This window comes from Chaetodon auriga, chromosome 18 (assembly GCF_051107435.1).
Source record: "Chaetodon auriga isolate fChaAug3 chromosome 18, fChaAug3.hap1, whole genome shotgun sequence".
Classification (NCBI taxonomy): domain Eukaryota; kingdom Metazoa; phylum Chordata; class Actinopteri; order Chaetodontiformes; family Chaetodontidae; genus Chaetodon; species Chaetodon auriga.
Window position 1 is genome coordinate 19,461,516 of NC_135091.1, and position 24,729 is coordinate 19,486,244.

At 42.1% G+C, this 24,729-nt stretch overlaps 1 protein-coding gene across 1 annotated transcript in view; it reads left to right on the top strand.

Moving 5' to 3' along the window:
* slc16a10 (solute carrier family 16 member 10) overlaps positions 1 to 21,741 on the top strand; it is a 34,539-nt gene extending 12,798 nt beyond the window's left edge. Inside the window, exons 2-6 of the mRNA XM_076756438.1 lie at positions 6,007 to 6,151; positions 9,553 to 9,982; positions 15,463 to 15,606; positions 16,276 to 16,504; positions 17,958 to 21,741. Of these exons, the coding sequence (XP_076612553.1) occupies positions 6,007 to 6,151; positions 9,553 to 9,982; positions 15,463 to 15,606; positions 16,276 to 16,504; positions 17,958 to 18,184 (1,175 nt within the window). The 3' untranslated portion in view covers positions 18,185 to 21,741. The remainder of the gene's footprint in view (positions 1 to 6,006; positions 6,152 to 9,552; positions 9,983 to 15,462; positions 15,607 to 16,275; positions 16,505 to 17,957) is intronic.
* The last annotated feature ends 2,988 nt before the right edge of the window (positions 21,742 to 24,729 follow it).

Sequence of the window (24,729 nt, forward strand, 5' to 3'; positions counted from 1 at the left end):
TACTAATATAAACAAATGAACATTTAAGACAAACCTTAAAATCAGTGACTGCGCACTGGAAACATGAGACATTCTTTCAAGTCTTTTTAAGAAAATCTAACTTGAGTGAAATCTGGGTTATCTGAGTTCAGGCTGTGTGCCTCCTCCTGTTGACCTAATCCTGGGATTAATTATGAATTGTAACTGGTCGGGATCTGTAGTAATTGAATAACTGGGGCTTCCCTCATTAAGGGTTGACTGGATCAGTGTAACACCAAGGTGTGCAGGCTGAACCCTGGAACATATGGTTTTATTTAAAACAAAGGAAATCTTTTTAGAATGGCTACTCTTCAGTCCCGCTCGAGCCCAAACTAGACGTTTTCAAAGAGCACATCTATCATCTGTGCTGGCCAGTGCTGACTGAAGTCAGTTGTAGAGACGTTCCAACACTTGTGGCTGTTTTTGTGTTACTGCAGCTCCCCACAGGAGGGACATTAGTAATGAGTCTCAGCTATGTGCCAAACATGTTGAGCTTAACATAGGCCACAGCTTGTAAACCCATTAACCCTGCTGCTTGCCCTGTTTTGTTTTTCTTTTGTGGCTTTTCCATTTTATAATAATGAAGCAAGCAATAGGAATCAAAACTCTTTCAGGGTGTAATCCAAGGCTAGGCCAGCTGGGAAACACAAGGGTCTCTACACCTTCGTTTTGCTTTTCTTTACTCTCAAGCCAAGAGTGAGTTCAGTACATTACGGTCCACTTCATGACCCCAGTTCTAAAGCTCTGATTGTAATGTGAGCTGGCTGGTGAGGCTCCTGGGTGGAGGTTCTACTGCAGCAGCAGTTTAGCCAAGTGCACTGCCCTGTCATTTCTTCTGCCCGTGGAGATCCAGTGTGCCTGGATCCTGTCCTCATGATAATGTGGTTCGGGACAATCCAGAGGTCTGTGTCGTCCTGCAGGCAACACTGGACCTGGACAGGAGGCTCTGTAGATGATATAACACATGTCTGATGACAGCTCTCACACTGAGTGTCTTTGCAGCTGCTCTGTCATGGGACATCACCATAAAAGCAGCAGTTTGACAGAGGTAATTCCACTGCTGTTTAGAGGCACAGGAGTTACTCATGATATTTATTATGTTGTGGAATTTTTACTGCTGTTGAGGCTTCTTGGAAAAGCAAGCTGGACACAGAGGGAAACTGTCCTGTTCATTGCAGGAAATTATGTGTTGTAGATATTTTCAGTAGCAACAACAGTGGTTTGTTGACAAGAGCTCCAGCTACAGAATCTCGAATTTCAGTAGACAGTCCAAAACACATTACACCGCTAGTAGGAGTCCACACTACACTACAAACTCTGATGGATCTCAGACATACAGTCTGTATGCATGCTCACAGAGCTGGAGTTATTGAATGTAGAAACAGTCCATGACCAAGCCAAAGGATATTTTAAAAATCCGCTGCACTCCATGTTCCTGGTTGTCCTATAACTCAGGTGACATAAATGGACAGTAGTCAATAGTTCTTTATGTAGAGCAAAATTAAGTCAACTCTTCATAAACAGAGGAAGCTCTTTGGCCATCACAAAAGTCTTTTTTTTTTCTTTTTTTTTTTTTCTAGTATTTTCTAAAAACAGTCAGTTCATTAAGATTACAGCTACATGCTGGCAAAACACCCAGAGAGGAGTTCAACTGCAAGCTTTGATGTTGATTTGGCAATGCAGTGGAACACCTGGTCCTGTGTCTGGTTTGTTGGCAGTGAGAGCGGTTGATTTATTAACACCTTTCACTCCTCAGTTGTTTATTCCAGTGTAACAGCCTCAGACATAGGGCTGAGTTTTAAGTGCTATCTGGTGTTAAATGAAGCCTGTCTTTATTCTCCATGTTAGATTTCAGCCTGAGCATCTTTAGTCAACAGATTCCCAGAATGTGCTACCAGGACAAGTTGTTTATTTGACCAAGCCAGGAAAATGGCTAGTCACACCACTGCAATATGAGCAAGGTAAGCCTGTCCATTAGTTTGTTCCATTAGCTTTGGTTAATAGATAACTCGTCTATCGGCTGCTTAATGCAAGCTCTCTGAATTTATTCACAAATTGAAGTGAGGTCATTGGGGATCCATTTGGAGCATTGTGTGTTATTTACTTGATCTTGTTTGATGTCATTTCCAACCAGGGGTACTTATGCCAATGGAGGTCCTTCTGTAGTTGCGTACATGAAAAACTCAAATAATTTGGCACAAGTAGAAATTAGGATTTTAAAAGAAAAAAATATATACATACTGTTGCGATTATAATCTTTAGTGTATTTACAATAACCAGTAAGCTACCAGCTATGATCGACTGCAAACACAGTACATTATTCCCAACATGAGACAGCTCTAACACAATAACACCCTGCCTTGCAGTTACGAGGGCGTGGAAACTAGTTGGCAAATGAGAGACATGGTTGCATAGTTAGCTAAAACTAATAGATAACCATGGTAGAAACTGTTAGCTCAAGGTAATAAACAGCTGAAATAGCTCAAAGTTAGGATACGTCAGATAAAAAAGGTTTGGAGCCAGTGTTCTTGGTAGCACAAGAGGATCAAACATGATGACTGCTGAGAAGACTGGACACCTATAAAGGAAATGCTGAACACAAAAGATTTGAGTTCAAGGTCTGCAGAGCAAGAACTCTCCGAGGTGTTACCTCATTGGCTCCGAATCCATTTGGTCTGGTTTGTAAGAGGCAAGAGTTTTATGCAGTTTGCACTGCTGTAGGTTTGGTCAGTGTGAGGTGACCGGGTTCAGAGCAGAGGAGTTTCCAGCAAAGAGTCTTTAACAAAGCAGACAGACGACTTAGGGCGACTCTGCCTCGTTTGTCAGTGCCCGCGGCTAACGTTGGATGTCACTGGGACGAAGAGAATCCTGATATTACATTTTTCAAACTGGAATTCCTCTTTGTCTGAAGCGTAAATGCTTTTAAATCGAGAGAGCCAGCAGATGAAACCACAACAGCAATTTCCTGTTGTCCTTGAGGTATTCTTTGCCCTTCTTGTTCACTGCCATTTATTACATTATGTAGCTTAAAGCAGACTGATATCCCCACAAATATGAGTCCAGGCAGAGTGGACCCCATTGAATTTGCTGCATTTTTCTGACTGCAGTGTCTGGAATAGATCCTAAGAAGCTTTGACAGTGTGTTGGCTCACACAGGGAGAGCAGAGCAGGGCACTGAGTGAGAGGACGGCAACTAAATATAGGTTGCACTTCAGCGTTTTTACATGCGAAAATATGAATGTGTACCGATTTTGACAAAGGGATAATGCAGTTCTGTGTCCAGGTTAACTCTCTGTACTACTGAAAGTATGTAAGTTTGGCTATTTCTCACAAGACAAATGAATATCTAATCACTCAAACATCAGCATCCGTACAATGTGTAAAACTGAATTGGAGTGCAACATTGTGGGAAATAGAGGGAAGTCCTCAAATGTCTATACTACAAACAAAAAAACTGCAAACAAACTCTGTATAAAATATGTTACGGTCAGTCAGTTCAGTCTATGGACTGAAGCAAACACTGGCCAAACTGCCATGACATTTTGTACAGATGTTCAAGGTCCCCAGACGATGGATCCGAATGACTTTGGTAAACTCCTGACGTTTCACTCTTTCTTGGTTTTAAGTAAAATGTCTCAAGGTATGCCATGCTATTACCATGACATTTGATATAGATATTCAAGGTCCTCCAAGGATGAATCTTAGTGACTCTGACGATTCCATGTCGTTGTATCTAATGCCAACAGCAGGTCAAACTTTTTTATTATCAAGTGAAATATCTCCACACACTTCTTAAAGGATCGCCACAAAGTCCCCAGATGATGAATTCCTATGACACTGGCCATCCTTTGGTCTGACACCAGTCTGAGGTTGACAGTTTTGGTTCTTAGTGTCTGAACAACTACTGCATGTGAATATGAAGAGCACTACTACTGCATGAGAGTATGAATCCATGCCCCCCCCAGTAGTTGATATTCTCTTCAGCCTCAGCTGTACTTTGCATGTTATCTCATAACATGCAAATATGATGCAATAGCATCATAAATAAGACGGTGAACATATGCTTCACCAGGACTGCTAAGGAATAAAAACGAATGCACTGTTAGCTGCTCACAGTACAGTTATGATTGATCCTGAGGGTAGCTGGTTGTTTTTTTATCCTGAGCGGCTTCATAACCTCTATCTTAATAGGGAAACCTGAGAGTGCATAATACTCTGACAGCATGAGGTGAGATAAGGATTCCAGTCATAACCCTGAAACCTGACACAGTTGTCTCCCGTTACTCACCTCCAAAACAGACAACAAAAACTCTCAAACTCCAGCTGCTCCACACTTTCCCACAAGTTTCCTCTGACTTTGCCTCAGAATTGAGAAAAACAACGTCGTCTATATCTTGTGTGCAGGCTTGTGATTAAACCTGTAACCTAATGCTGTTACAGTATCAAGTATAGGATGTGTGATTCCAGTGAAGGCCTGAAAGTGCCCCAGGCAGCCGTTCCTACCAAAACATGTCACTCACTCCTGGCTTCCCCATCCTCTCCATGGTCAAAGGGCGCTGCACCAGGGCTTGCACAATTTGTGTACTTGTGTGTTTTGTCAGCATTGTCACTTGTTTTTTCACTTCCCACATGCTTGCCCTTTTTCCCTGATACAACTTCAAATCTAAAAGCTTGCATGCTGTTTCTTTTTGTGAAGCGTTTCCAGAGTGACATCTATTGATCCCAGCATATGTCGGCACAGATGGTCCCGGCCATTTGTCTTAAGATAAAAAAACAACCTAGGAGGTGTGAGCTCTCTGAGTCTGCCTACAGTTATCTACAAACACTGTTTCATTCTACTTTTCTTTGAGAAATCCCACAGTGATCAAGCCCTCCTGTTGCTGTCTCAGAAGCGCCTATCTGCATTGCTATAAATGTATCCTATGCATCTTGATTTATATTGGAGGTCTGCTCCAGCATGTGACTGTGGTATTTAACCTTAGACACACAGGAGACTGCTGACCAGGCATTAAGCAAATACTGCGGATGTTTCCTGTGGCTGCCCCGATGGCACAGTTTTAGCTCTACTGACGCCTCTAAGGCAGATCTGACTTTTCATCAAAATGAATCACTTTGGTTATCTTGAACAAAGAATAACCTGTTTTCTGCTCTGGTAACATTAGACTGACAACATGCAAAATGCTAAAGGGAGTGTGAGAGACACACTTTAAAGCCTAGTGCCATTATTCTGCCTCAACAAGCAGGACGGCTTCATGGTAATGTTGGATTTATGCGTCAGTTTGACGAAGTAATTAGCCAAATACAGACATCCTCTTATTCTGGTTATTTTATCTATGATTTTAAATTTAATTGAAAGATTCCTGTTGCTCACCCCCACCTGAACCTTTTGTTGGAAGGCTATTTTTAGCAATTGACTGGCAACGCTATTAGATGTTTGTTGCCTGGGTCATTTTTAGTCATTTCATACTGAGGAAGTGAAGTGTAGTGTTACGGTATGTTCTACCCAAGATGATATCTCTATACTATCTTTGTGCTCTGTGTTAAGATCACGCCTAAGTGTTTTCCTGATCACTCCTTCCTGCCCACTCCATACACGTTCCTGCTGTTGCAGGTCTTAGTCCTTGTATGCGTGCTCTAGTAAAGGCAAGTGGCGTCTCTGCAGCTTTTACCAAACATGCGTCATTCAGTTACAAAGACAAACGGATGCAAATACAAACAATGTAAAGTATTACTAATGAGTGTGTGCGAGTGTTTATGCGTGCGTGTGGGCGCCACTGAGTGAATGTGTGCATGGATACAAGAGCAACAGCGTGCTGTTATTCATCACTAGGCTTTGCTTGGTCATCAGAGTCTTCCTGGAGACAGTTTGTTTGGTGTCTGTGACAGTTGTTTTGAATGTGAAATGATAATCCCTCTGTATTACAGCTTGTTGTGAGATTTCCTCATCCATTCATTCACTATTACTTTCTCTGCCTGTGTCTCCTGCAGCGTGGGTGGGCTCCCTCTCCATGGGGATGATCTTCTTCTGCTCTCCCATCGTCAGCGTCTTCACCGATGTCCTCGGCTGCAGAATTACCGCAGTGGGAGGCGCTGCTGTTGGCCTCGTAGGCTTACTGGCCAGCTCCTTTGTCAAGTAAGGAAGAAATAACCACTGCATAGAGTATACATGACACACACTCCTACCAGTTAAGAATATCAGTTAGCCAACGGATTTAGCTTAATGTTCATTTTTTAGATATATTCATCAACCTTTATTTTACCTCAAAATACCATTGAGGAGGAATCCTCATTCAGAATGGAGTCAAGATGTAAAACAGTACTTGCAAACAAAGCAGCTAACAATAAAAACAACAATGATTGACAACTAAAAGTTAAAGTTCAGGATAATAAACATGATATGGACTAATGATAAGAAGAAATGGATATAATGCAGTGTAGAATAAATACATAAAAGGTAAAGATAAAATTAAAGTTTACTTGAAAACATTTTGAATCAATTAAAACAAGATCTGAAATAGAGCTTTTGTACCAAAACAGTAAAGTTTTGGGCTGATATGAGCTGATATTCACTCTAATGCTCTGTAAAGCAGAAGGCAGCTGCAGATGACCGTCTCCTGTAGGTTCATGATTACATAGCAACATAAAAATATCGAGCCACTTCAAATATAGAATTCACTTGGCCCAGAGGTAACATTTATTTCTAGCACTTCAACTCCTTTAGCACTTCTAAGCACTTGATAAGTACATAGTACATGGTTTAAAACCCGCAAACTATAATGTAGAGATTAATAGTTCATGCTTGACCTTGGAAAGGAGTTGACAAAAAAACCTCACCAAAAGGTCCATTTTTATTCGCTGCTCTGCTGCTTTTGAACGGATCACTTGATCTTACTCAGCAGATGAAGTTGCGAATCTGTTAGTTTCAAGTGGAATGTTTTAAGAGGAACGGAAAGTTGAACATCTACAATTCCATGACAACTGGGCAAACTGCAGAGAGTGATCATGTGATGCGACTTCGAGGTCCAGAGCAGCTCTAAATAGATGTGAGATTCATTTGTCAAACTGCGATGTAAGAAAAAATAAGGAGATTTTAAATGTGCTTCATACTAACTTTTCTCACCACCGTCCAGGAACGAACAATTTTAACCATCTAAAAGTGAATGTAAAGCATCCTACTGAGTAGCCAGCCAGTGATAGTAACTACGGTAACATCATGAGAACATGCACTCGGCGCTCAGTTCAGTTCACCATGATGGTTACATCCATACAAAAATTCCATGGGTCCTGAAGGCATCACTTGGAAGACCTCTGCTTGTCCCCAACATGTTTTCTATCATTCCTGGGATGACAAGACGCCATTAGTCTTCAGTCAACAATTCCAGAAATATATGATCCAAACAAAGCTTTGCTGTCACTTGTAAGAGCAATAAAAAATGAATAAAACAGTTGAACTACTTAGACTTCGACTGTTACTTTATTGATCCCAGTGTGGGAAATTATTCTGTTGCAGGAGCAGTTTAAACATACAGACAACCACAAAATATATACAACAAAGAATAATAATAAAGATAAGAAGAAGGAGAAGAGTAATAATAAAGATAATAATGCTGCTCATCAAGTGACTGTCGGACACAGAGTGGGCTGACAGCTGGACTCTGCACGGCCGGTGCAAGGTGCAAAACTTCTTAGTCATGTGATTTCATTGTTGGCAACTTATTTTCTAAAGCAGACGCTAAGATTTATTTACTCCAAACAGGACTTTGAAACCACTTGGAAGCACCATACTGTATTTATGTGGACCTTAGACATAAATGATTTTAGCTTGTTGAATCTGTCTGAAAGCAGAGAGCTGAGAGGCTGCTGGAGCTTGAGGTTCAGCTCAGAGGTGCTTGTTAATGTGCACCATGAAGGCCAAATCACATAGACACAGGTGTCACTGAGTTTCCACCAAAAGTTTTCATTCATCTCTTGGATAAGTATTAACTTTATCCAAGTGTATTCATCCTTGCAATTTCTCAAGGGCCCAGTGACCTCTGCAGTGCAAAGAACAGGGATGGAATGGTGGAACTTGATAATGAAAATGAGGTCAATTGTAAACCAAGTAAGAGCTTCAACAAACTCTCAGAAGTGCACATCGACTGATGCCGGAAAAAAAGTTTGTTGAAGACTTTGTGGCTGCGTGCACACAATCAGATATTCTGTTGGGGAAAAAAAAAGAAAATGCCTCCTCTGTTTCTGGTCAAGCATCGTAAACAACAAGAGTGTGAGAGTAACGGTGTGTTCGAGCTGCATATAGAAGCTGTCCTGCAGAAGATCAGAAAGATCAGAAGAAAAAATAGTGCAATGTTGTGTTACATCAAATTCATTGGTATTCATTACATTTGAAATTTCTTCTTTTTGAACTGGTGGAATTTTATTCAGCCGCCACATGATCAGACACTCTTTCTGAGTTTAAATAATAAAACACAGAATTCAGAAAAGTTGAAACGGAGCCCACAGAATCCGGGGAAAAAATAAATGGAATAAGGGAAAGAATCAAATGGATTTCACACAGCCCCAACTGTAACGAGTTCACTTTCAATTCCACCCCCCCCCCAAAAAACCCGCCTCAGGGGCGGATCGAATGGCCTCATAGACCATGTAAGGCCCAGGGGCTGGACATTCCCACCCCTGTCTTCGGAATTAGTGTCTCTAACGTCAGTGTGTTTTGTAGTTTAGAGCGTGCACCTTTGAAATGCATACACGCTATCTTTTTAGAAGAAGTTTTAAATGAATAAGATGTCTGGAGGTCATTAAAAGAAGACTGTGATCTGGAGAAGGTTTGAGGTAGAGTCAGTGGCTGAACAATGGTATCGTCAATATAAAAATGAAAATTGCAAGGCTGAGTGAGAAAGTAAATTTCAATTATGTATAGAGTATATGTATATGTATGTGTATAGACTAATACTGACCCTTGAGGGACTCCTTCATCAACCATCTGAGGACTTGAACACTTCCAGAAAAATATGATTTGAAGCAGGTGGAAGCAGAATCATCTAAACCTCTTGAAAACAGCAGAAAGCAGCTTATTAAGTATCTAAAGCAGGCACTGGCTGCAGATTCACCATGATCCTCTGCTGCTGGAAACTGGACAGCTTTACTCCAGCTGTTGGTGGATAAGTAGGCAGCATAACTAGAATTTGGGAGGGGATGACCCTCAGTGACTCCAGATTTTAAAACATTTATTCGCTACAAGCAGTCTGTTTTTCCTGTTGCATAATTATTTATACGGCCTTTGAATGTGCAGACAATGAAAAATAGCAAGACCAACCAAAGTAAACGTCTTTTATTTGCTGTATCTTGTTGAGGTTTCTGGTAGATGGAGCTTCCCTGGAGCAAAAACACTGCATTATGAGCCATATGTAAACATGGCTTTCTTCTGACCTTTTCAGAGGTTTGACAACTTGTCTCAGGAGCACTAATGGAAATCAGTAGCTGGTCATTTGCTTGGTGCATACATTCAGTGATGTGTCTTGTTTTTCTATCTTCTCTCAGGTCCCTCGGACCCATGTATTTCACCTACGGCATTGTGTTTGCCTGCGGCTGCTCTTTCGCCTACCAGCCCAGCCTGGTCATCCTGGGCCACTACTTCAAGAAGCGCCTGGGCCTGGTGAACGGCATCGTGACCGCCGGCAGCAGCATCTTCACCATCACCCTGCCCTTCGTGCTGTCGGGCCTGCTGGAGAAAGTGGGTCTCCAGAACACCATGCGTGTCCTGTGCATCCTCATGTTTGTGCTGATGCTGGCCGGCTTCACCTACAAGCCCCTGCTGCCAGTCAAAACCTCCAACACTCGCACAGGCAGCAAGTGCCCACCCATGAGCCAGATCTTCAATGTCAATATCTGGAAGTCTTTGGGATATCGCATTTGGGCCTTCGGTATCCCTGCAGCCCTTTACGGCTACTTTGTGCCTTATGTTCACCTGGTAAGTTTGCATTTTCTGCATACTTCAAATTTTGATTTCTCTGACCTTCACATGTGTGTTTATGTCTTGTTTGTGTTGCTGGGTATCATCACCCCACTCTCTGGGGTGAATGTCAGTCTGATGACGAATACCAGCGCATAAATATTAGCAGAGGAATTCCATGGTGTGATTTCCCAGTATCCACATCCTATGTTTTGGATGTGTTCATTGGCATGAAGGAGGGATAAGGGTGAGAGTTCAACCAGGGAGCTTCAACAACATAGATATCAAAACACTGTGAGATGTGAGTTTCACATGAACGGTGAGAGGAAGAGAAGTCAGCCAGAATCCTCCAGGTGTTCAGTGATGGTACGGAGTGTTACCATGAGATGGTTTATGACTCTTGAGTGTTCTGCAGTATTTAGCAACATACAGTATACAAGGTTGTTTCTGCCCATTAGGAAGGTCTAAGTGAGGGAAAGGCATTTTTAAGAACTTTGAGATCTTTAAGGATCCCTGCCAGGTTTACAGTCACAAAGTGAAGGAGACCTGCTTATCATCAACATCCTCGCACTTTAGTCGATACTATCAATAAGCTCATCAGTCTCCCACAAACAACCACACCCGCCTTAAGTCCAGCAGACGGTGAGAAGTTCCTGACTTTCTTTATTGATAAGATAAGAAACATCTGAGCACAGATAACTCCTCCTGGAACATCCGTGGATATCCCTGGCCCGCACTTTGAATTGTTTCATTCCCATATCACTACAGCACCTTCCTGATACTGTGCCACACTGTGCCCCTCCCCAATTTATTGAAAGAGACAATAGATGCAATCACACATCATCTGGTCAATATAATTAACAGTTCCTTTTGAAAGCTACACAGTAAGGAAACAGTAGTCCTTTGTGAGACAAATGATTTATTACTGGCTGCAGGACTCAGGACCCTGCTAGAGCTGCTGAAGCATGTTGAAGACATTTTCTCTCCCATAACACATTGCAAAGCTTTTTCAATATTTTGAAACCTACACTGTTTACATATGTTTGCCAGCTGCCAATCATCTTCTTGCTTACCATTTGCTGGTGGTTTGCTACATTCCATCTTGCGTCACTGCCACCTGCTGCCTGGAGTCTTCTTCTCTCCTGCTTATGTTGGCACATGCTGCGTTTCTTGGCACGTTACAGTCACTAACCGTCTGTCAGTGGAATAGTGTACTGCATGTGCTTCCTTTTGAGGTTCCACTCTTACAAAACTTTGAGACTGATGGTCAGAAACTCTACTCATTAACTTCGAGTTAGTTAGGTGTAATTATCAATATGTTAAAACCAAAACCGCTTTGGTGTGTTTTGGACATTTTCATGTCCTACAGTTAAACAATCACCTGGTTCTTTGTAAGTTAATGGAATTATACAAGCTGAAGGTGAACTACAAATGCCTGCTGGTGAAATTGACAATGTTTCATACCTCCTTAAAGAGCCAGTTCACCCATATTATCAAAAACATGTTTTCTCATTCATCAAGTACCCCTCCCTTACCCCAAGGACACTCTTTCTGAAAAGAGATGTTGAATTTTTCATTTTTCAGCATTTCAATTTTCAATGCTGTGAGCACCACAGAGCTCCATTTTATTGGGTTGGAGGCAAAAATCTTAGAGACAGATATCTGTAGAAATCACTAGAGGCAAGTGAGTAAACCAGCCTGTTAAGTTTTCAGTTAGGAGCTGTTGACCTAATAGCAAATTATCCGTTGACGCCTTAATGGAACAGAGTCTTACACTGAGTCTTACTGTTTGTATGCTAAAGTATGTAGCCGTTGAGGTGACTGCATTCCACAAACTGTATATCAGCAGCAGCTTTTGTAATTCCCTCACAGCAGCTTGTGTCCACACGAGATACTTGTGTGGTCTTCATGAATGTAACCAATTATGACAGGAAGACTCAACGTGCAGCTCTCATTTCAGTCATGACACAGGTCGGTAAACCAGTGTCGCTTTCCCTGAATCTCCCTTTATTTTTGGCTCCAATATGAGTGTTGGAGAAAACATCTTGTGAGGGCAGGAGAGCAGAGCCTGGACGTATTGGACAGACTCAAGAGGTGACTGTTTATTTGGACATGATGACTCTGTTATTGGAGGGAGATCAGCCTGTCCCGGGGATCCCAGCCCGTGTTTTCCCAACACTTCTCCTGTGTCTACTACTCAGACTGGGACACTGCAGGGGCTCGGCTGCAGCCTCAGCGCCACCCCTGGCCTTATAGCCCCAACACCCGTCCTTCCCTCCACACAGAGCCCCCCTCCCTGCATCTAAGGCCAAGCCCTGGCCTTGTGACACTGCATGGGGAGAAGAAGAAGGGAAAAACGTGGGTCAAGCAGCACATTGTTCAGCTTTTCACTGTTCGTCTGGCCCGTTTGCGTGCATGAATTTGTGTTTCTTTGCATAATTTGCTGAGTGCAGCGTTTTACAGCCACACAGTTCCATGTTTGTTTTTCCTCTTTCCATATCAAGCTGCAGATATGTGACGACCGTAAGAGGAAAGTCTAGTGTAGGTAGTCAGACACATACACATTTGCACACTTTTCCAAGTATTGCTGATTTGAGATAAGAGGTTGACCTTCTGAGATGGCTGTGGTTGCCCTGTAAGTGGATTAATTTAAGGTGTGGTGGTGTATTGCCAAGGGCAGAGTGGAAAAATACTTGGATTTACTCTCTGAAGTTGATATCAGGCAGACTGTTGCTGAATCAGTATTGCTGATGGTCAGAAACTCTACTCAGTAACTTCGAGTTAGTTAAGTGTAATCATCAATATGTTAAAACTAAAATCACTTTGGTGTGTTTTGGACATTTTCATGTCCTACAGTTAAACAATCACCTGGTTCTTCTTAAGTAATTGGAATTATACGAGCTGAAGATGAACTACAAATGCCTGCTGGTGAAATTGACAATGTTTCACACCTCCTTAAAGAGCCGGTTCACCCATATTATCAAAAACATGTTTTCTCATTCATCAATTACCCCTCCCTAAAATAACTTGAATTTACTCTCTAAAGTTCATATCAGGCAGACTGTTGCTGAATCATTATTGCTTAATCATAACAGACTCACATCAGCAGCATATAGAATGGTGCTTTTCTTTAGAAACCTTCTTTAAAATCAAATTATTTCAGTGTGTTTAATGAGGAGCACCTGCAGGGCTGCAGTGTGTGGGCTGGAGCCGAGCTCGATGTTTAATGACCATAAAACAGCCAAAAAGAGAGAGCGGAGAGAAAGTGGGCTGGTGCACAGTGGGGCTCTGAAAGGGAAAATTTACCCTAAAACACACCATTAAAGCAGCTTTTAAGAGTGTGTTGAGGATGTGTCATTTTACAGTGTCGTTTTTCTGTAGTGTCCTGTGTTTAACTGAATGCAGCATGTTAGTTCCACCAAGTGTTTGTCATGCTTTACTCAGAACATTAATGACTGCTGGTTTTGGTCTTTTCATGCGGTTTGTTGACAATAAGAAAAAAAATTAAATAGCACTAGACCTGCCAGGCACTGAATTACATCACATGGAAGTGAGCTTGAGTTCCTGAAAATGATCAACGACACATACACACCCCCGAAAAGCAAGCAGTCACTTTACTGCATGCTGCTGCAATCTTTCATGCATGTTCATGCAGCTCTGACAAGCATCAGCGCCCCATCAGTCAGTTTAAATAGAATGACCTTTTCCTCAAACTCATGCTCGTATAGAAACCCCCACAGGAGATTGGTGCAAAATTGCATCATGTATTATCAGTTTTGTCAGTGTACAGTCATTTGGAGGGGACAGATAGTGTTGTGAGACAGACTGATTGTCAGCAAGGATTGATCAGTTTACTCTGAAATGCCAAAGCCCCATGAACTCTAGGATGACACAGGCTGAAACAGGAGTGAAGCAAGATGTCTGATCTAAAGTACCACAGAATCTGCTTAAAGACGGAGGAGGAGAACAGTTGCACTCTGTTTTTCTTGCTTTATATTCGCAATGAATACACATACGACACCGCACCATCCTGCTACCTCACAGGAAGCCTCGAATACATAACAGACATAATTGATGCAGTGTGTGAACGAGTCAGAGAGTTCAATAGGGAATGCCTTCTTGTGTGTGCCATAAACACCCAGTGGCGTTTACCCGGGCGGTCACTATGACAGAGGGATTATAGGTGTCCTCCTCATGTTTGTTCAGTAATCTGTGTGATATCACAGCAGAGGAACCATCCATCATAGATCTATCTGACCTGATGAATCTTATCAAGGGGAAGTAGGTATGTGGGCTTTTTGCTTGTGTGTTTATGTGTGTGAGAATGATAAGAGGAGGGAGTAGTGAATGTAACATGTGAACTCCTGCTGGCAGAATACCAGTCACATCTGTCATGTCTCTGAAAATCGCCTCCCCCAGGGTCAGCCTGGATGCAGTGTGTGTATCATCAGTTACTCTGCTGATACATGCATGCATACACACACTGAGCCCCCAGTTGTTATGCCTGCACACTGCTTCTTGGATGCAGGAGTCCTCTCCGAGCAGGACGCCCCTGAACACAAAGAGCATGGTGTTGTGGTGTAGTGACAGAGACGAGTCATCCAGAGGTCTTTGCAGATGGTTGTGTGACCTGCGGGGGGTGGGGTGGGGGGGGTGGAGGGGGGCCGGGGTGGAGGCAGCAGACAGACAGACCCTTTGAGCAGGACTGCTGCAGACTGCCTCGAGGTAGAGGAGCTGACAGGGTTTCAATCTGTTTGGAGAAGTGGGAATTCCCTGGGATCTGCCAAACACCCCAAACCCTCACAGACAGTTACAGCCAGATGTATGCTGTATCTTTTCATTTGTCCTTTGTTTAAATAGTCTAAATAATCAAATATCTGTTTATTTTTAAGCTCTTCTGTCTGTATTAAATCCCAGAATCAGTGGTTCACTAACAACTATGTGCCTCTGGAGGAAACTGATTGAGTGACTTGATAAGAAGCAGCATTGTGCCGCGCTCCTCGTAAATCTCTTTCGATGCTGTTAATCACGTTTTGTTAAATAAATGGCTTCCCATTGGGTTTTAATGACTCTGCTTATAGTGCAGCTGGTTCAGATCATGTTGTTGATGTGCTGCTCTGATTCAGGCTCTTAATTGTAATCTAATCAACACAGTACAGCATTATAAATACTTAGATATCTGGTTAGATTGCACATTGTCTCACAAAATTCATATTGAACACCAGGAACAGAGCTTGTTTCTCCCTTCAAAACAGAAAAAAAAAAAACCATCATAGAATTGACTGTGAGCCTTCTGGTTCGTGTAACTGAATTACCTTGTTGTGATGTTCTATGTACACAATTTGTTTTCAGGCCTCTCTTATAATCTCGAATAAATGAAGCTTAACTAATCTCCACCACTACATTTGTAATTGCCGTTTCCTTTTCTGCATTTTAGCTTTCTTTTTCAGGCCATGAGACAGCTGTGTTCATCTGTTCACCTCTCTTATTGTCCACAGATGAAGCACGTGGAGGAGCGTTTTGGAGCAGACGCCAATAAAGAAGTCCTGCTCATGTGTATCGGCATCACATCTGGCGTGGGTCGCCTCATCTTCGGCAGGGTGGCAGACTATGTTAATGGAGTCAACAAAGTCTTCCTGCAGGTGAGTGCGTGGCCTCAGAGTTAAAGGACTTACAGGTGACATGGTTTTCACAGCCCACATTAGCTTTCCTGCTAAAGTCTCTTTCTTATGTATAAACATGTCTTGTCCTGCCCCTTCACTTGTTGGTTGAGTGACCAAACAAACTTGGGGAAAAGTGCACTGCTAACTTCACTTTGTAGTCTAGATGATTGATTAGCTGCTCACCTGGTAGATGCTGGTGTGACTCTTAATCTTCAACACCACGAACAACACACTGTCTGCCCCTGACATTTACTGGCGCTCACTTTACACTGTGCGTGAGCGCTGAGCAGCCTGCTAGCTACTGTCAATCAAACAGACATGGACATGCCCATCCACATCTCTGATATTCCCCCAAAGACCCTTTTTCCTTTTGATTATAAAAAGCTATTAAAAACACAATTCTGACTCCAAAAAGCGATGAATGAGTTGAACTTTAATTCCTCTGCTGACATGGAAAAGCTCTAACCACTGAAAACTCGCTGAAACAGCAAGTAGATGATCATATGATGGTCATGTGACACTAAAACTAACTTGAACTTGAATGGAAACAGTCCCCTAAGGAAAAAAAAAAAACTAAGAAAATGAAAAATGCCAACGACACCTTTGAAGGACACTTCATATGAACACACTCCTCTCTTGACCTTCTAGGTGACCTCCTTCTTCGTCATCGGCCTCATGTCCATGATGATCCCTCTGTGCAACATCTTCGGCGGGCTGATCGCAGTGTGCCTGTTGATGGGGCTGTTTGACGGCTGCTTCATCTGCATCATGGCCCCTATCGCCTTCGAGCTGGTTGGTTCCAAAGACGTGTCCCAGGCCATCGGCTTCCTGCTGGGCCTGATGTCTGTGCCCATGACTGTGGGACCCCCCATCGCAGGTAATACAGGAGTAGTCTCAATACAATGCTCTCAGTAATCACTGATACAGATATGTGGTCACATCATGCTGTTGAAATCTGAGTAAAGCATGGTGGTTTAGTGCATTTGTAGACTCTTCATGAGCTCTTGAGCAAGGCACTTCCCAGCTCCAGAGGCGCTGCTCTGCTCTTCCTGAGAGGAAAATTAGCTTTCCCTGCTGGGATCAGTAGATACTTCACTTTGATTCGAGCTTCACCTTTTCCAGACACTGTCACATCTGCATCGCAGTCATTGAAAGCACTGCCAGAAATCTTTAGAGATCTTCATCATCTGTTATAATAATAACAGAAAGAAGGTGTTGTCATTGTCTGCTATGTCTTAAAAACAAGTAAATCTCACAAGTAAAGTTTTAAAATGGAACTTGTGTAGCAGCTTTGCCCTCCAATCCTGTCAACAGATGGACTCTTGCTGTCAGACAAAAAGGATTCCTGTAGCACTCTAGTAAAGCTGTCAGCCTCTGTTTGAGACCAAGAGACGTCGTCTTTGTATTCAAAGGGCTCTTGCACCACCTAGTGTTTGTTTTGGCACCTTGTGGTTGCTGCAGGGTGCAGATCAGAAGCACATATTGTATGCAAGCAGTTGTGTCCATGGGAAATGCCTGACCTCTTCAACACTGGAATGCACGTGACTAAAGCTGCATTGTAACATGTCCATCAGCTCACACGAGCATCATGTGAAGAGTGCTCGAACTGCCTGAGAGACAAGGAAGCTATGTTCTTTAGATAGACACACAGAATGTATTGAATTTTATGTCTCCAGTAGGATCAGAGGTCAGAGTCAGCTGCAGATTCACTGTTGCTCGAGGAAGCTTTGTGAAGTGACTGCTTGCAGACACGGGGCTTGAACTTCCCTCTAGCTGAACAAGTGACTCTCCAGAAATGTTCACATGCGCAAGAGAAACCATGTCACTGGGAGAAACTGAGTTACGGCACAGACCTTTACGTGCTCTGTACTAACCTCGATCAGTAATCAGCTGTGCTGTGGGCCCCTGTGGAAAAATCAGGTTTCTCAATTATGAACAGTATGCGTCTCATTTCCTAGATGTTTAAGCAAGCAGGTTATTGTCAGCTCTGTGCAGCTATTACAAGTTACTTTAGTGTATGCAAAAGCTTTGTCTGAGAGGGGTCAACATAAACACAAGAGTGCAGACCCTGTCCCATCAGCTGCCACGAAGTCCACATGTTCACTGCCAGCAGCAGGATCTGACGAATGCTTCTCAGCCCCCATTTGACATAATCAGCGAGATTGAACTCCAAGAAGCTAAAAATAGACACACATGCATCCCTTTAGATAATCCTGCTTATTGCTGACCCTCACAGGCTCCGGTAAGGTCAGTGTTGTGATTGTGGATCTCCTGCAGCAGCTGTTTCTCCTGGTGTGTCGCACTAATGCTGCACTGCTGCCTGTCTTTAGGTTTCCTGAGGGACAGACTAGGCAGCTACGACGTGGCCTTCTACCTGGCAGGCATCCCCCCGATCTTTGGAGGAGCCGTGCTGTGTCTGATCCCCTGGGTGGAGGCCAGACGCAAGAGGATGGAGAAGGAGGCGCTGAGCAGAGACCAGGACGTCAGCCAGAAGATGGTAGAGCATGAGAAGGCTCAGGGAGACGCACGATACAAAACTGGAGAGTCTGTCCTCTAAGAGCCCTGCTGAACAGACTGAAAGAGAGACATACAGTCCGGGGTCAGAGTGAGACTCTCTATATGTGTTTTTTAGAAGATTGTAATGACTGTCCTCTGTGGGAGACTGTCAGAAAATGCCAAAGCGATGAAACATATCAGATAATAGTCTGAAGTGCAGGTTAACATGAATGTGATCTTGAAGAACTATGCATTGGATCGTTTCAATTAGACTGAACTAATCTTACAGCAGGCAAACTCAAGGTTTAAATGAAAACGGAGAAAACTTCACATTTCATATTTGTCACAAAGGAGAGAGGGCATGCTGTACGAAAGCTGCTGATTTAGTCTTTAGCGACAGTCTCTGTCGAAACCAACACTTTCAGAGAGCATTCTTAAGGGAAATGTGGACTCACATCATTCTTTATAATCAGTTTACAACACTACCATTTGGTTTTACATGTAGAGGTATGTCATAGGAAGGAAGCCCATTCTGTGGGGAAACTTGGTTTAGCCTCCTACACTGTCTTTGTTTTGCATCCATGCAAAGCAAAGCGGTCCACTACAGATTCCTCCTTAAACCTGCCATCTCTATTGTCTCCAGTGTCCCCTAAGGCACTGTCTTAAAGCATGCCAAAATTATCAACGTTGGGGATAATCTGTTGATTTTACTTTCAGGAGACAGGAAGTGTCTCCTCAGAGAAGTGCTCTGAGAGATTTGGGGCTCAGGACTTCATTGTTAGTGTTAATCTTGAAGCTCTGGGATCATCTGAGCTGCGAAGGTGCTCAGACACTTCAAGGGACGCAGCTTTAAGCACAATGATTTTACATCTCAAGACGAGCAGCTGGGTCCAGGAGATTTTATGCGATGGACAGATTAGACCCTCGATGGCCCAAAGGAACCAGGTTCACCATGTTTCAATTAGCTTGTGGTACTTGATTACAGATTAGTTTGGTAGTACTGTATGTAAGTACAGCATAAACTGAAATGATGGGGACCTTAAGCAAACACCTGCATTATTACATCATCTGCAGGTTCCATTGTGGCGAAATCCACATTTAAGGCCTCCATGGTTTACATTTATATTATGCTTATATGGTATATATTCCTAAATTCAATCCTGGTTAATCAAATTTACCACAAACAAATTATTAATTTATACAACAGAGGGGCTGCTTGTAATCGAACCACGTGCCTGAGAAATGTATGAAAGTATGCTTTACAATAATGTCTCAAAAGGGATAGTTTGACATGTTAGGAAATATGCTTTTTGGCTTTCTTCCAGCAGCTGGATGAAAAATCAACCCCAGCCATCAGTCTGTTAACGACAACGCCCCTGGCACCAAGACTGCAAACTGCTAGCCTAGCTCTCTCTGAACGTACCAAAATCAGACGCCCAGCTCCTCTGAAGCTCATGAATTAACACGTTTTATCTCGTTTGTATAATCACCACAAAACTTAAAAGTAAAAACAACTTCTTGTGGAGTGTTGGAAGCATATACAGCCAAAATGTCAAATTATTCCTTTAACAACAAAAACTCTTAGCCAGCACAAGTACACCTGTGTTCAGTTAGAAACCTTAATATTGACTGATAAGTTTGTGGACATGTCTATTAATTGACTGTAGTATTGACATTAAGCAGTATTTCTTTTATATATATATATAAACAACCAGTGGTGAGACTTGTTTTTAAAGTTATTCTTTTTTCTCTGTAATTTGGTCCAGTATTTTCCACACATGCTTTCCTTGTGCACCATACATTTACAGTGTCATGCTTGTGGTTAAAGGGGGGAAAAGCTCATATGCTTTCTAGTAAAAGAAAATGAAGTTTGCCCAGTGGCTGATGCTGTCCAGGTCAGAAAACAACCACCATCGTGTCAACAACAGATCACCAGCTTGGATGGATGAACTCTTGAAGTAATATACTGGTGCATACGTAGTTCCTCAACACTTTATAAAACACATTTACCGACAGTATCGCTTCAGAGGCACTTGACTATTTGAAACTGAACTGAGGACATGAGTTTAACTAATCATTGACTACGTGGCCGTTAGCCAAGTCAAGTGAAGTTAATCATTAACTCTGTATCCAGTACATAAACCTTTAGTAGGAAGCTTTGTTTTATGTGTTCATATTCTATTTATTTTTTCGTTTTTTGTGGAGAATGTCATGCTGTAATCGACGGGCATTTGCCTAAAGCCGTGATTTCCTTTACTGAAGACCAAAATGTACTGAAATGAAATTAGCTGAAAGTGTGTTCGTCCTGTTTTGCTGCTGCTGTACGTGTCCCGAAAGCCTACAGGTAGGAGTCAGTGAACCATCTGACCGCGTTAGGAAGTAACATCAGTCCGTCACTGTTGGCAGTGATAGATTGCTTTTGGAAAACTCAGAGACCTTTTTGGACGTCAGTGCACCATCGCTGAACTCCTGTGGGTCGGTGATGTTTCCTCTGCAGACACTGTCTACCTCAGATGTTGTAAAAGTGTAGAGCTCTGCCCCACGTCCGGACTACCCCAGCATCCCCCCGTTCCTGCATCAGAGGCGGTCCAGCAGAGCAGTGTTCATGTGTGAGCAGTGAGAAACACGAATAAACTGAAAAGTCTTAGAAAACCACGTAGCTGTCCGAGCTTTGCTCTTTAGTGAAAAACCGGAAATGCCTTTTTTACAAAACAAGTGGAAGAAACTTTAGCAGCGTTTACATCTGTTTTTCTCTTTAAATATATCTTTTTATTGTGATGACATCACATCCACTGCCTTTCAATTCAACTCTCGTTTTAATGCCATTGATGACTGTTCATCAAAGACCTTTATTTTGCTTTCCTTCTGTCATAGTCCCCAGTGAGAGCCTAAGGACTTTCTTGTCAAAGATGTTTAATTTGTAGCTCTGAATTTTGATTGTAAACCTCGTCGTCATTCTTTATTATGCGTAATCATTATTTTGCTTACTAACTTCATTTAGGCCTCATACCTGCTTCTTGAAATGATCTGCAGCATCCAAAGAGACATTTTGAGAAAAGTTAAAAAGACCATTGCATGTTGTGTTTTCATTCAGTAGTGACTTTAGACCAGCTCTCTCAGACAAGTTGCCTTATACTTAAGTGCCTTTGCCTTCATCGTGTCTGCAGAGGCTGTGTGTGGCAAACATGTGTCATAAGTGTTTTGAATAAGCTTATCTGCTGGATTGCGTTTTATTGTTAATTTGCTGTCATTATTTTGGTTCTCTCACATCTAATCCAGCCACTGGCTTTATTCAGAATATCTCTTATGTATGTATTTTTTCTTCAAGTACAGATAAAGATTTACTCGTGTAAAACTTTGCTGAAAGAAATGCATCTTTGCTACTTTCGTACTATTTTTTACTTAATTTTTATCTTAATTTCTGTTCACTTGTTGCTTAGTTTTGTTTTATTTATATATCTCATGAGTTACCAAAATGTTTTCTACTAAAATATATTCTTTCCTGTCTTTCCTATCTGCTGCGGGATGTGTGGTGAACTCCAGTATATGCAATGTATTATTATGTAAACACAATCAGATTTCAACATTTTCAAAACAGTAAAAAAGATGTTTAAATTGTCTGTGACTCTGTCCTAATTCATTGTTCCATGTCCGTGGCTGGTAGTCTGTCATCACTGAGCTCTGGCCTTTCATTTCACCCCCTGTGATGATGTACCTGCAGCGCGGTGAAGCTCACAGATAGCGAGTTAGTGAGTTAGTGATGATTTGACAGATATTCCTACGTGGCTTTCTGTCTGCAGCCAAACATGCTCATGGTTCCACAGTCCAGAGTATCGCTGTAAGTATGGTGTCAGCTAAGGGCAAGTGCTGTAAAACTGCATAATAAACATAACCAGATACTTTACATCTTCAAATAAGTGGAGCATTTATTAGTCTCACCAGTGAATGAACTGTGAATGACCTGCTTCTGAAGGACCTCTGGCCTATATTTGGGCAATTAAGACTTTTGTTCCTTGAGTTCAGGCTCCTTTTCCTTTACATTTCATGCACTCAGTTCACTAAAATTCACATGCTTCATCAGGTTTTACTGGGTCATTGCTGCCCATACTTCTAAGGGAAACAGGATTTGTAAGCAGTCTGGAAGGAAGTGCTGCCTGGGGGGGCTTAACTCAGGGAACAAATATTCTCAATATACTGTATGTGGCAGCCCAGGGGGGGCTGTAAGGATTGCATTACATGTGGATATCCAAAGATCTTTGAAGGGGGCCTCTGAAGGGATGCTACAAAACAATATGTTTAACTAGCAAAAGCATTTTGTGCAGGAAATGCATGTGAACACTGAAAGCTGAAATAAAGTGCGAAGCAAGCCTGTGACTCAGGAGGTCGAGCGGGGCGTCCGCTAATCAGAAGGTCACGGCTTCAATCCCCAACTCCTGCAGTCTGCATGTGGAAGTGTTCTGAACCCTAAAGCCCATACTGTGCACTGAACCCCTAATTGCTCCCGGTGTGTTTGAGTGTGTGTGAGTGGGTGAATGTGGCATGTGTTAAGTGGTCAATAGACTCGAAAAGTGCTGTATGAATGTAGCCTGTTAACCATTGCAGAAAATGCATACATTTGAAGTTTATTAGATGCCTTGCAACGCACTTCTGAAAAACCTGGAAACTGAAACTCAACTGCATGACCTCAAGAAGCTAAGAGCTGGAAGATATACTTTGATAGCTGGAAGCTGAAATGCTTTGTATTGGTATCATACAGATGAACTGCGTGGCCTTAAAGAGCTGGGAGCTGTGATGTGTTTCCTCAAATGAAGGGGAGCTGAATGGCTTTGCATTGCAAAAAGCCTAAAATATGTGGTTCAGTGAAAGGTACTTTCAAATGAAGTGTAAGCTCTGAACAGAGTACAATAAAATTAAAATATGTGTACTGTAAATCACTGATAAGAGTTCAATGTCAACCTGTAAGGAGTGAAAGCACGTGAAGTGGTGGTTGAAGTGTAAGAATGGAATGAATGGTGTCGTCGGCCTAGTGATCAAGTCACCATTAAGGGCGTTGAGGTGTCATTCGTGTCATCATCAAACGATTAAATGAAAGTAATAGAAATGTCAGTTGAAGTGTAAGATTTGAAAAATGTGAAGTGTAAGTTGAGGAGAAGAGATTCATGATGACCTTTTATTTTGAAAGCCTTCAGCACCCCAGAAGTTTTCAGTTCTTAATCGTCAAATCCACAACAATTACAGTGAAGCAGTCACTGGCAATGAAGTTCTCCCTCGCACAGTGCCCTTACAGATATGTATGAATATTCTGTATGAAGAAAAATCATGGAAGTGGATCAAAATCTAATGAGAATCTAAGACATGAACTAGTACAGCAGATACAATACCAGTTTATTATTGAAGTGAACACACAGGTGCTTGCACCATCTTCTTGTCTGTTCCCTGGATGTTCACTGTTGTAGGAGGTGGATACAACATTCTCCACACGGAGGCTGATGTGGTCCATCATACAGTGTGTCAGTGTCTTTCCCATGAGCACCACAAAGTTCTTCCCACACAGTTGCATCAAAACAGTGCCTCAAAGCCTCCTCAGCCTCGTTGGACCATCTTCTAGATTTGCCATAGGCAGGAGGTGCACCAGGCTGGGATCAGATTATTATTCTTGATGTAGGCCAGATTACAAACAAGAAAAAACACTGGAATAAAATAAGATAAGATAAGATAAGCCTTTATTGATCCCACACCGGGGGAATTCAGTTGTTACAGCCAGCAAGTATTACCAAGAGCAAACACAGTGGCACAAAGAGGTCAGGTATAGTGTACAAATATACAGAATAGAAAAACAACCATGTATATGTACATTTTAGCAGATAAAAAATAGTAAATGCCATAAAAATCTTACTGCCATAAAAAAAGTACTGTTGTCAATATTGTTATGAGAAAACTAACTAATTCGTTGTACTGCACCTGAAATACTAGGTGTATGTATATGCACAATATATACAGTTTATAAAAGTATGGTTGCCAATATGGATAATAAGTAGTGTCATTGCACAGTTGAGAGCAAATGGCTAATGTGAAAAGATTTTAACGATCAGGCTGCATTTGCCAGCAGATTCTTTGAACATCTGTGAACATTTCTGCCTCCCTCCAACTCCACTGCAGATTATGTAACACATGATCCTTTATTTTCATTGTCTTACACAAAGCAGTGTAAGGTCGCTACGAGATGGTTTAAGCAGCACAATGACAGTGCACACTGTGAACACTCTAAGTCCTCCTGGTTTATTTCATATGCCAGTTATTTGGGAACTACACCTGGAGAAGTTTTATGTTCTGTATGTTGTAAAGAACATTGTCTCCTACGAAGAGGCAATAAGACCTGAATTAAACTTGTTCACACCAAAGTCAGCTTTAGTCCTGATGAAACAAAACACCTGCTGTGACATCAGTGATGATTTGTTTCCACAGGTACTTGCAGTAATGGGCTATAGGCTTAATTTGAACAGTTAGCTTAGTCTAGCAACAAATCTTAGAACCTTTGAGAAGAAATGAGGCAATAAAAAACTGAAATGAGTCCCGCTTGTGAAATGAACCTGAAGCTCGCTCTCC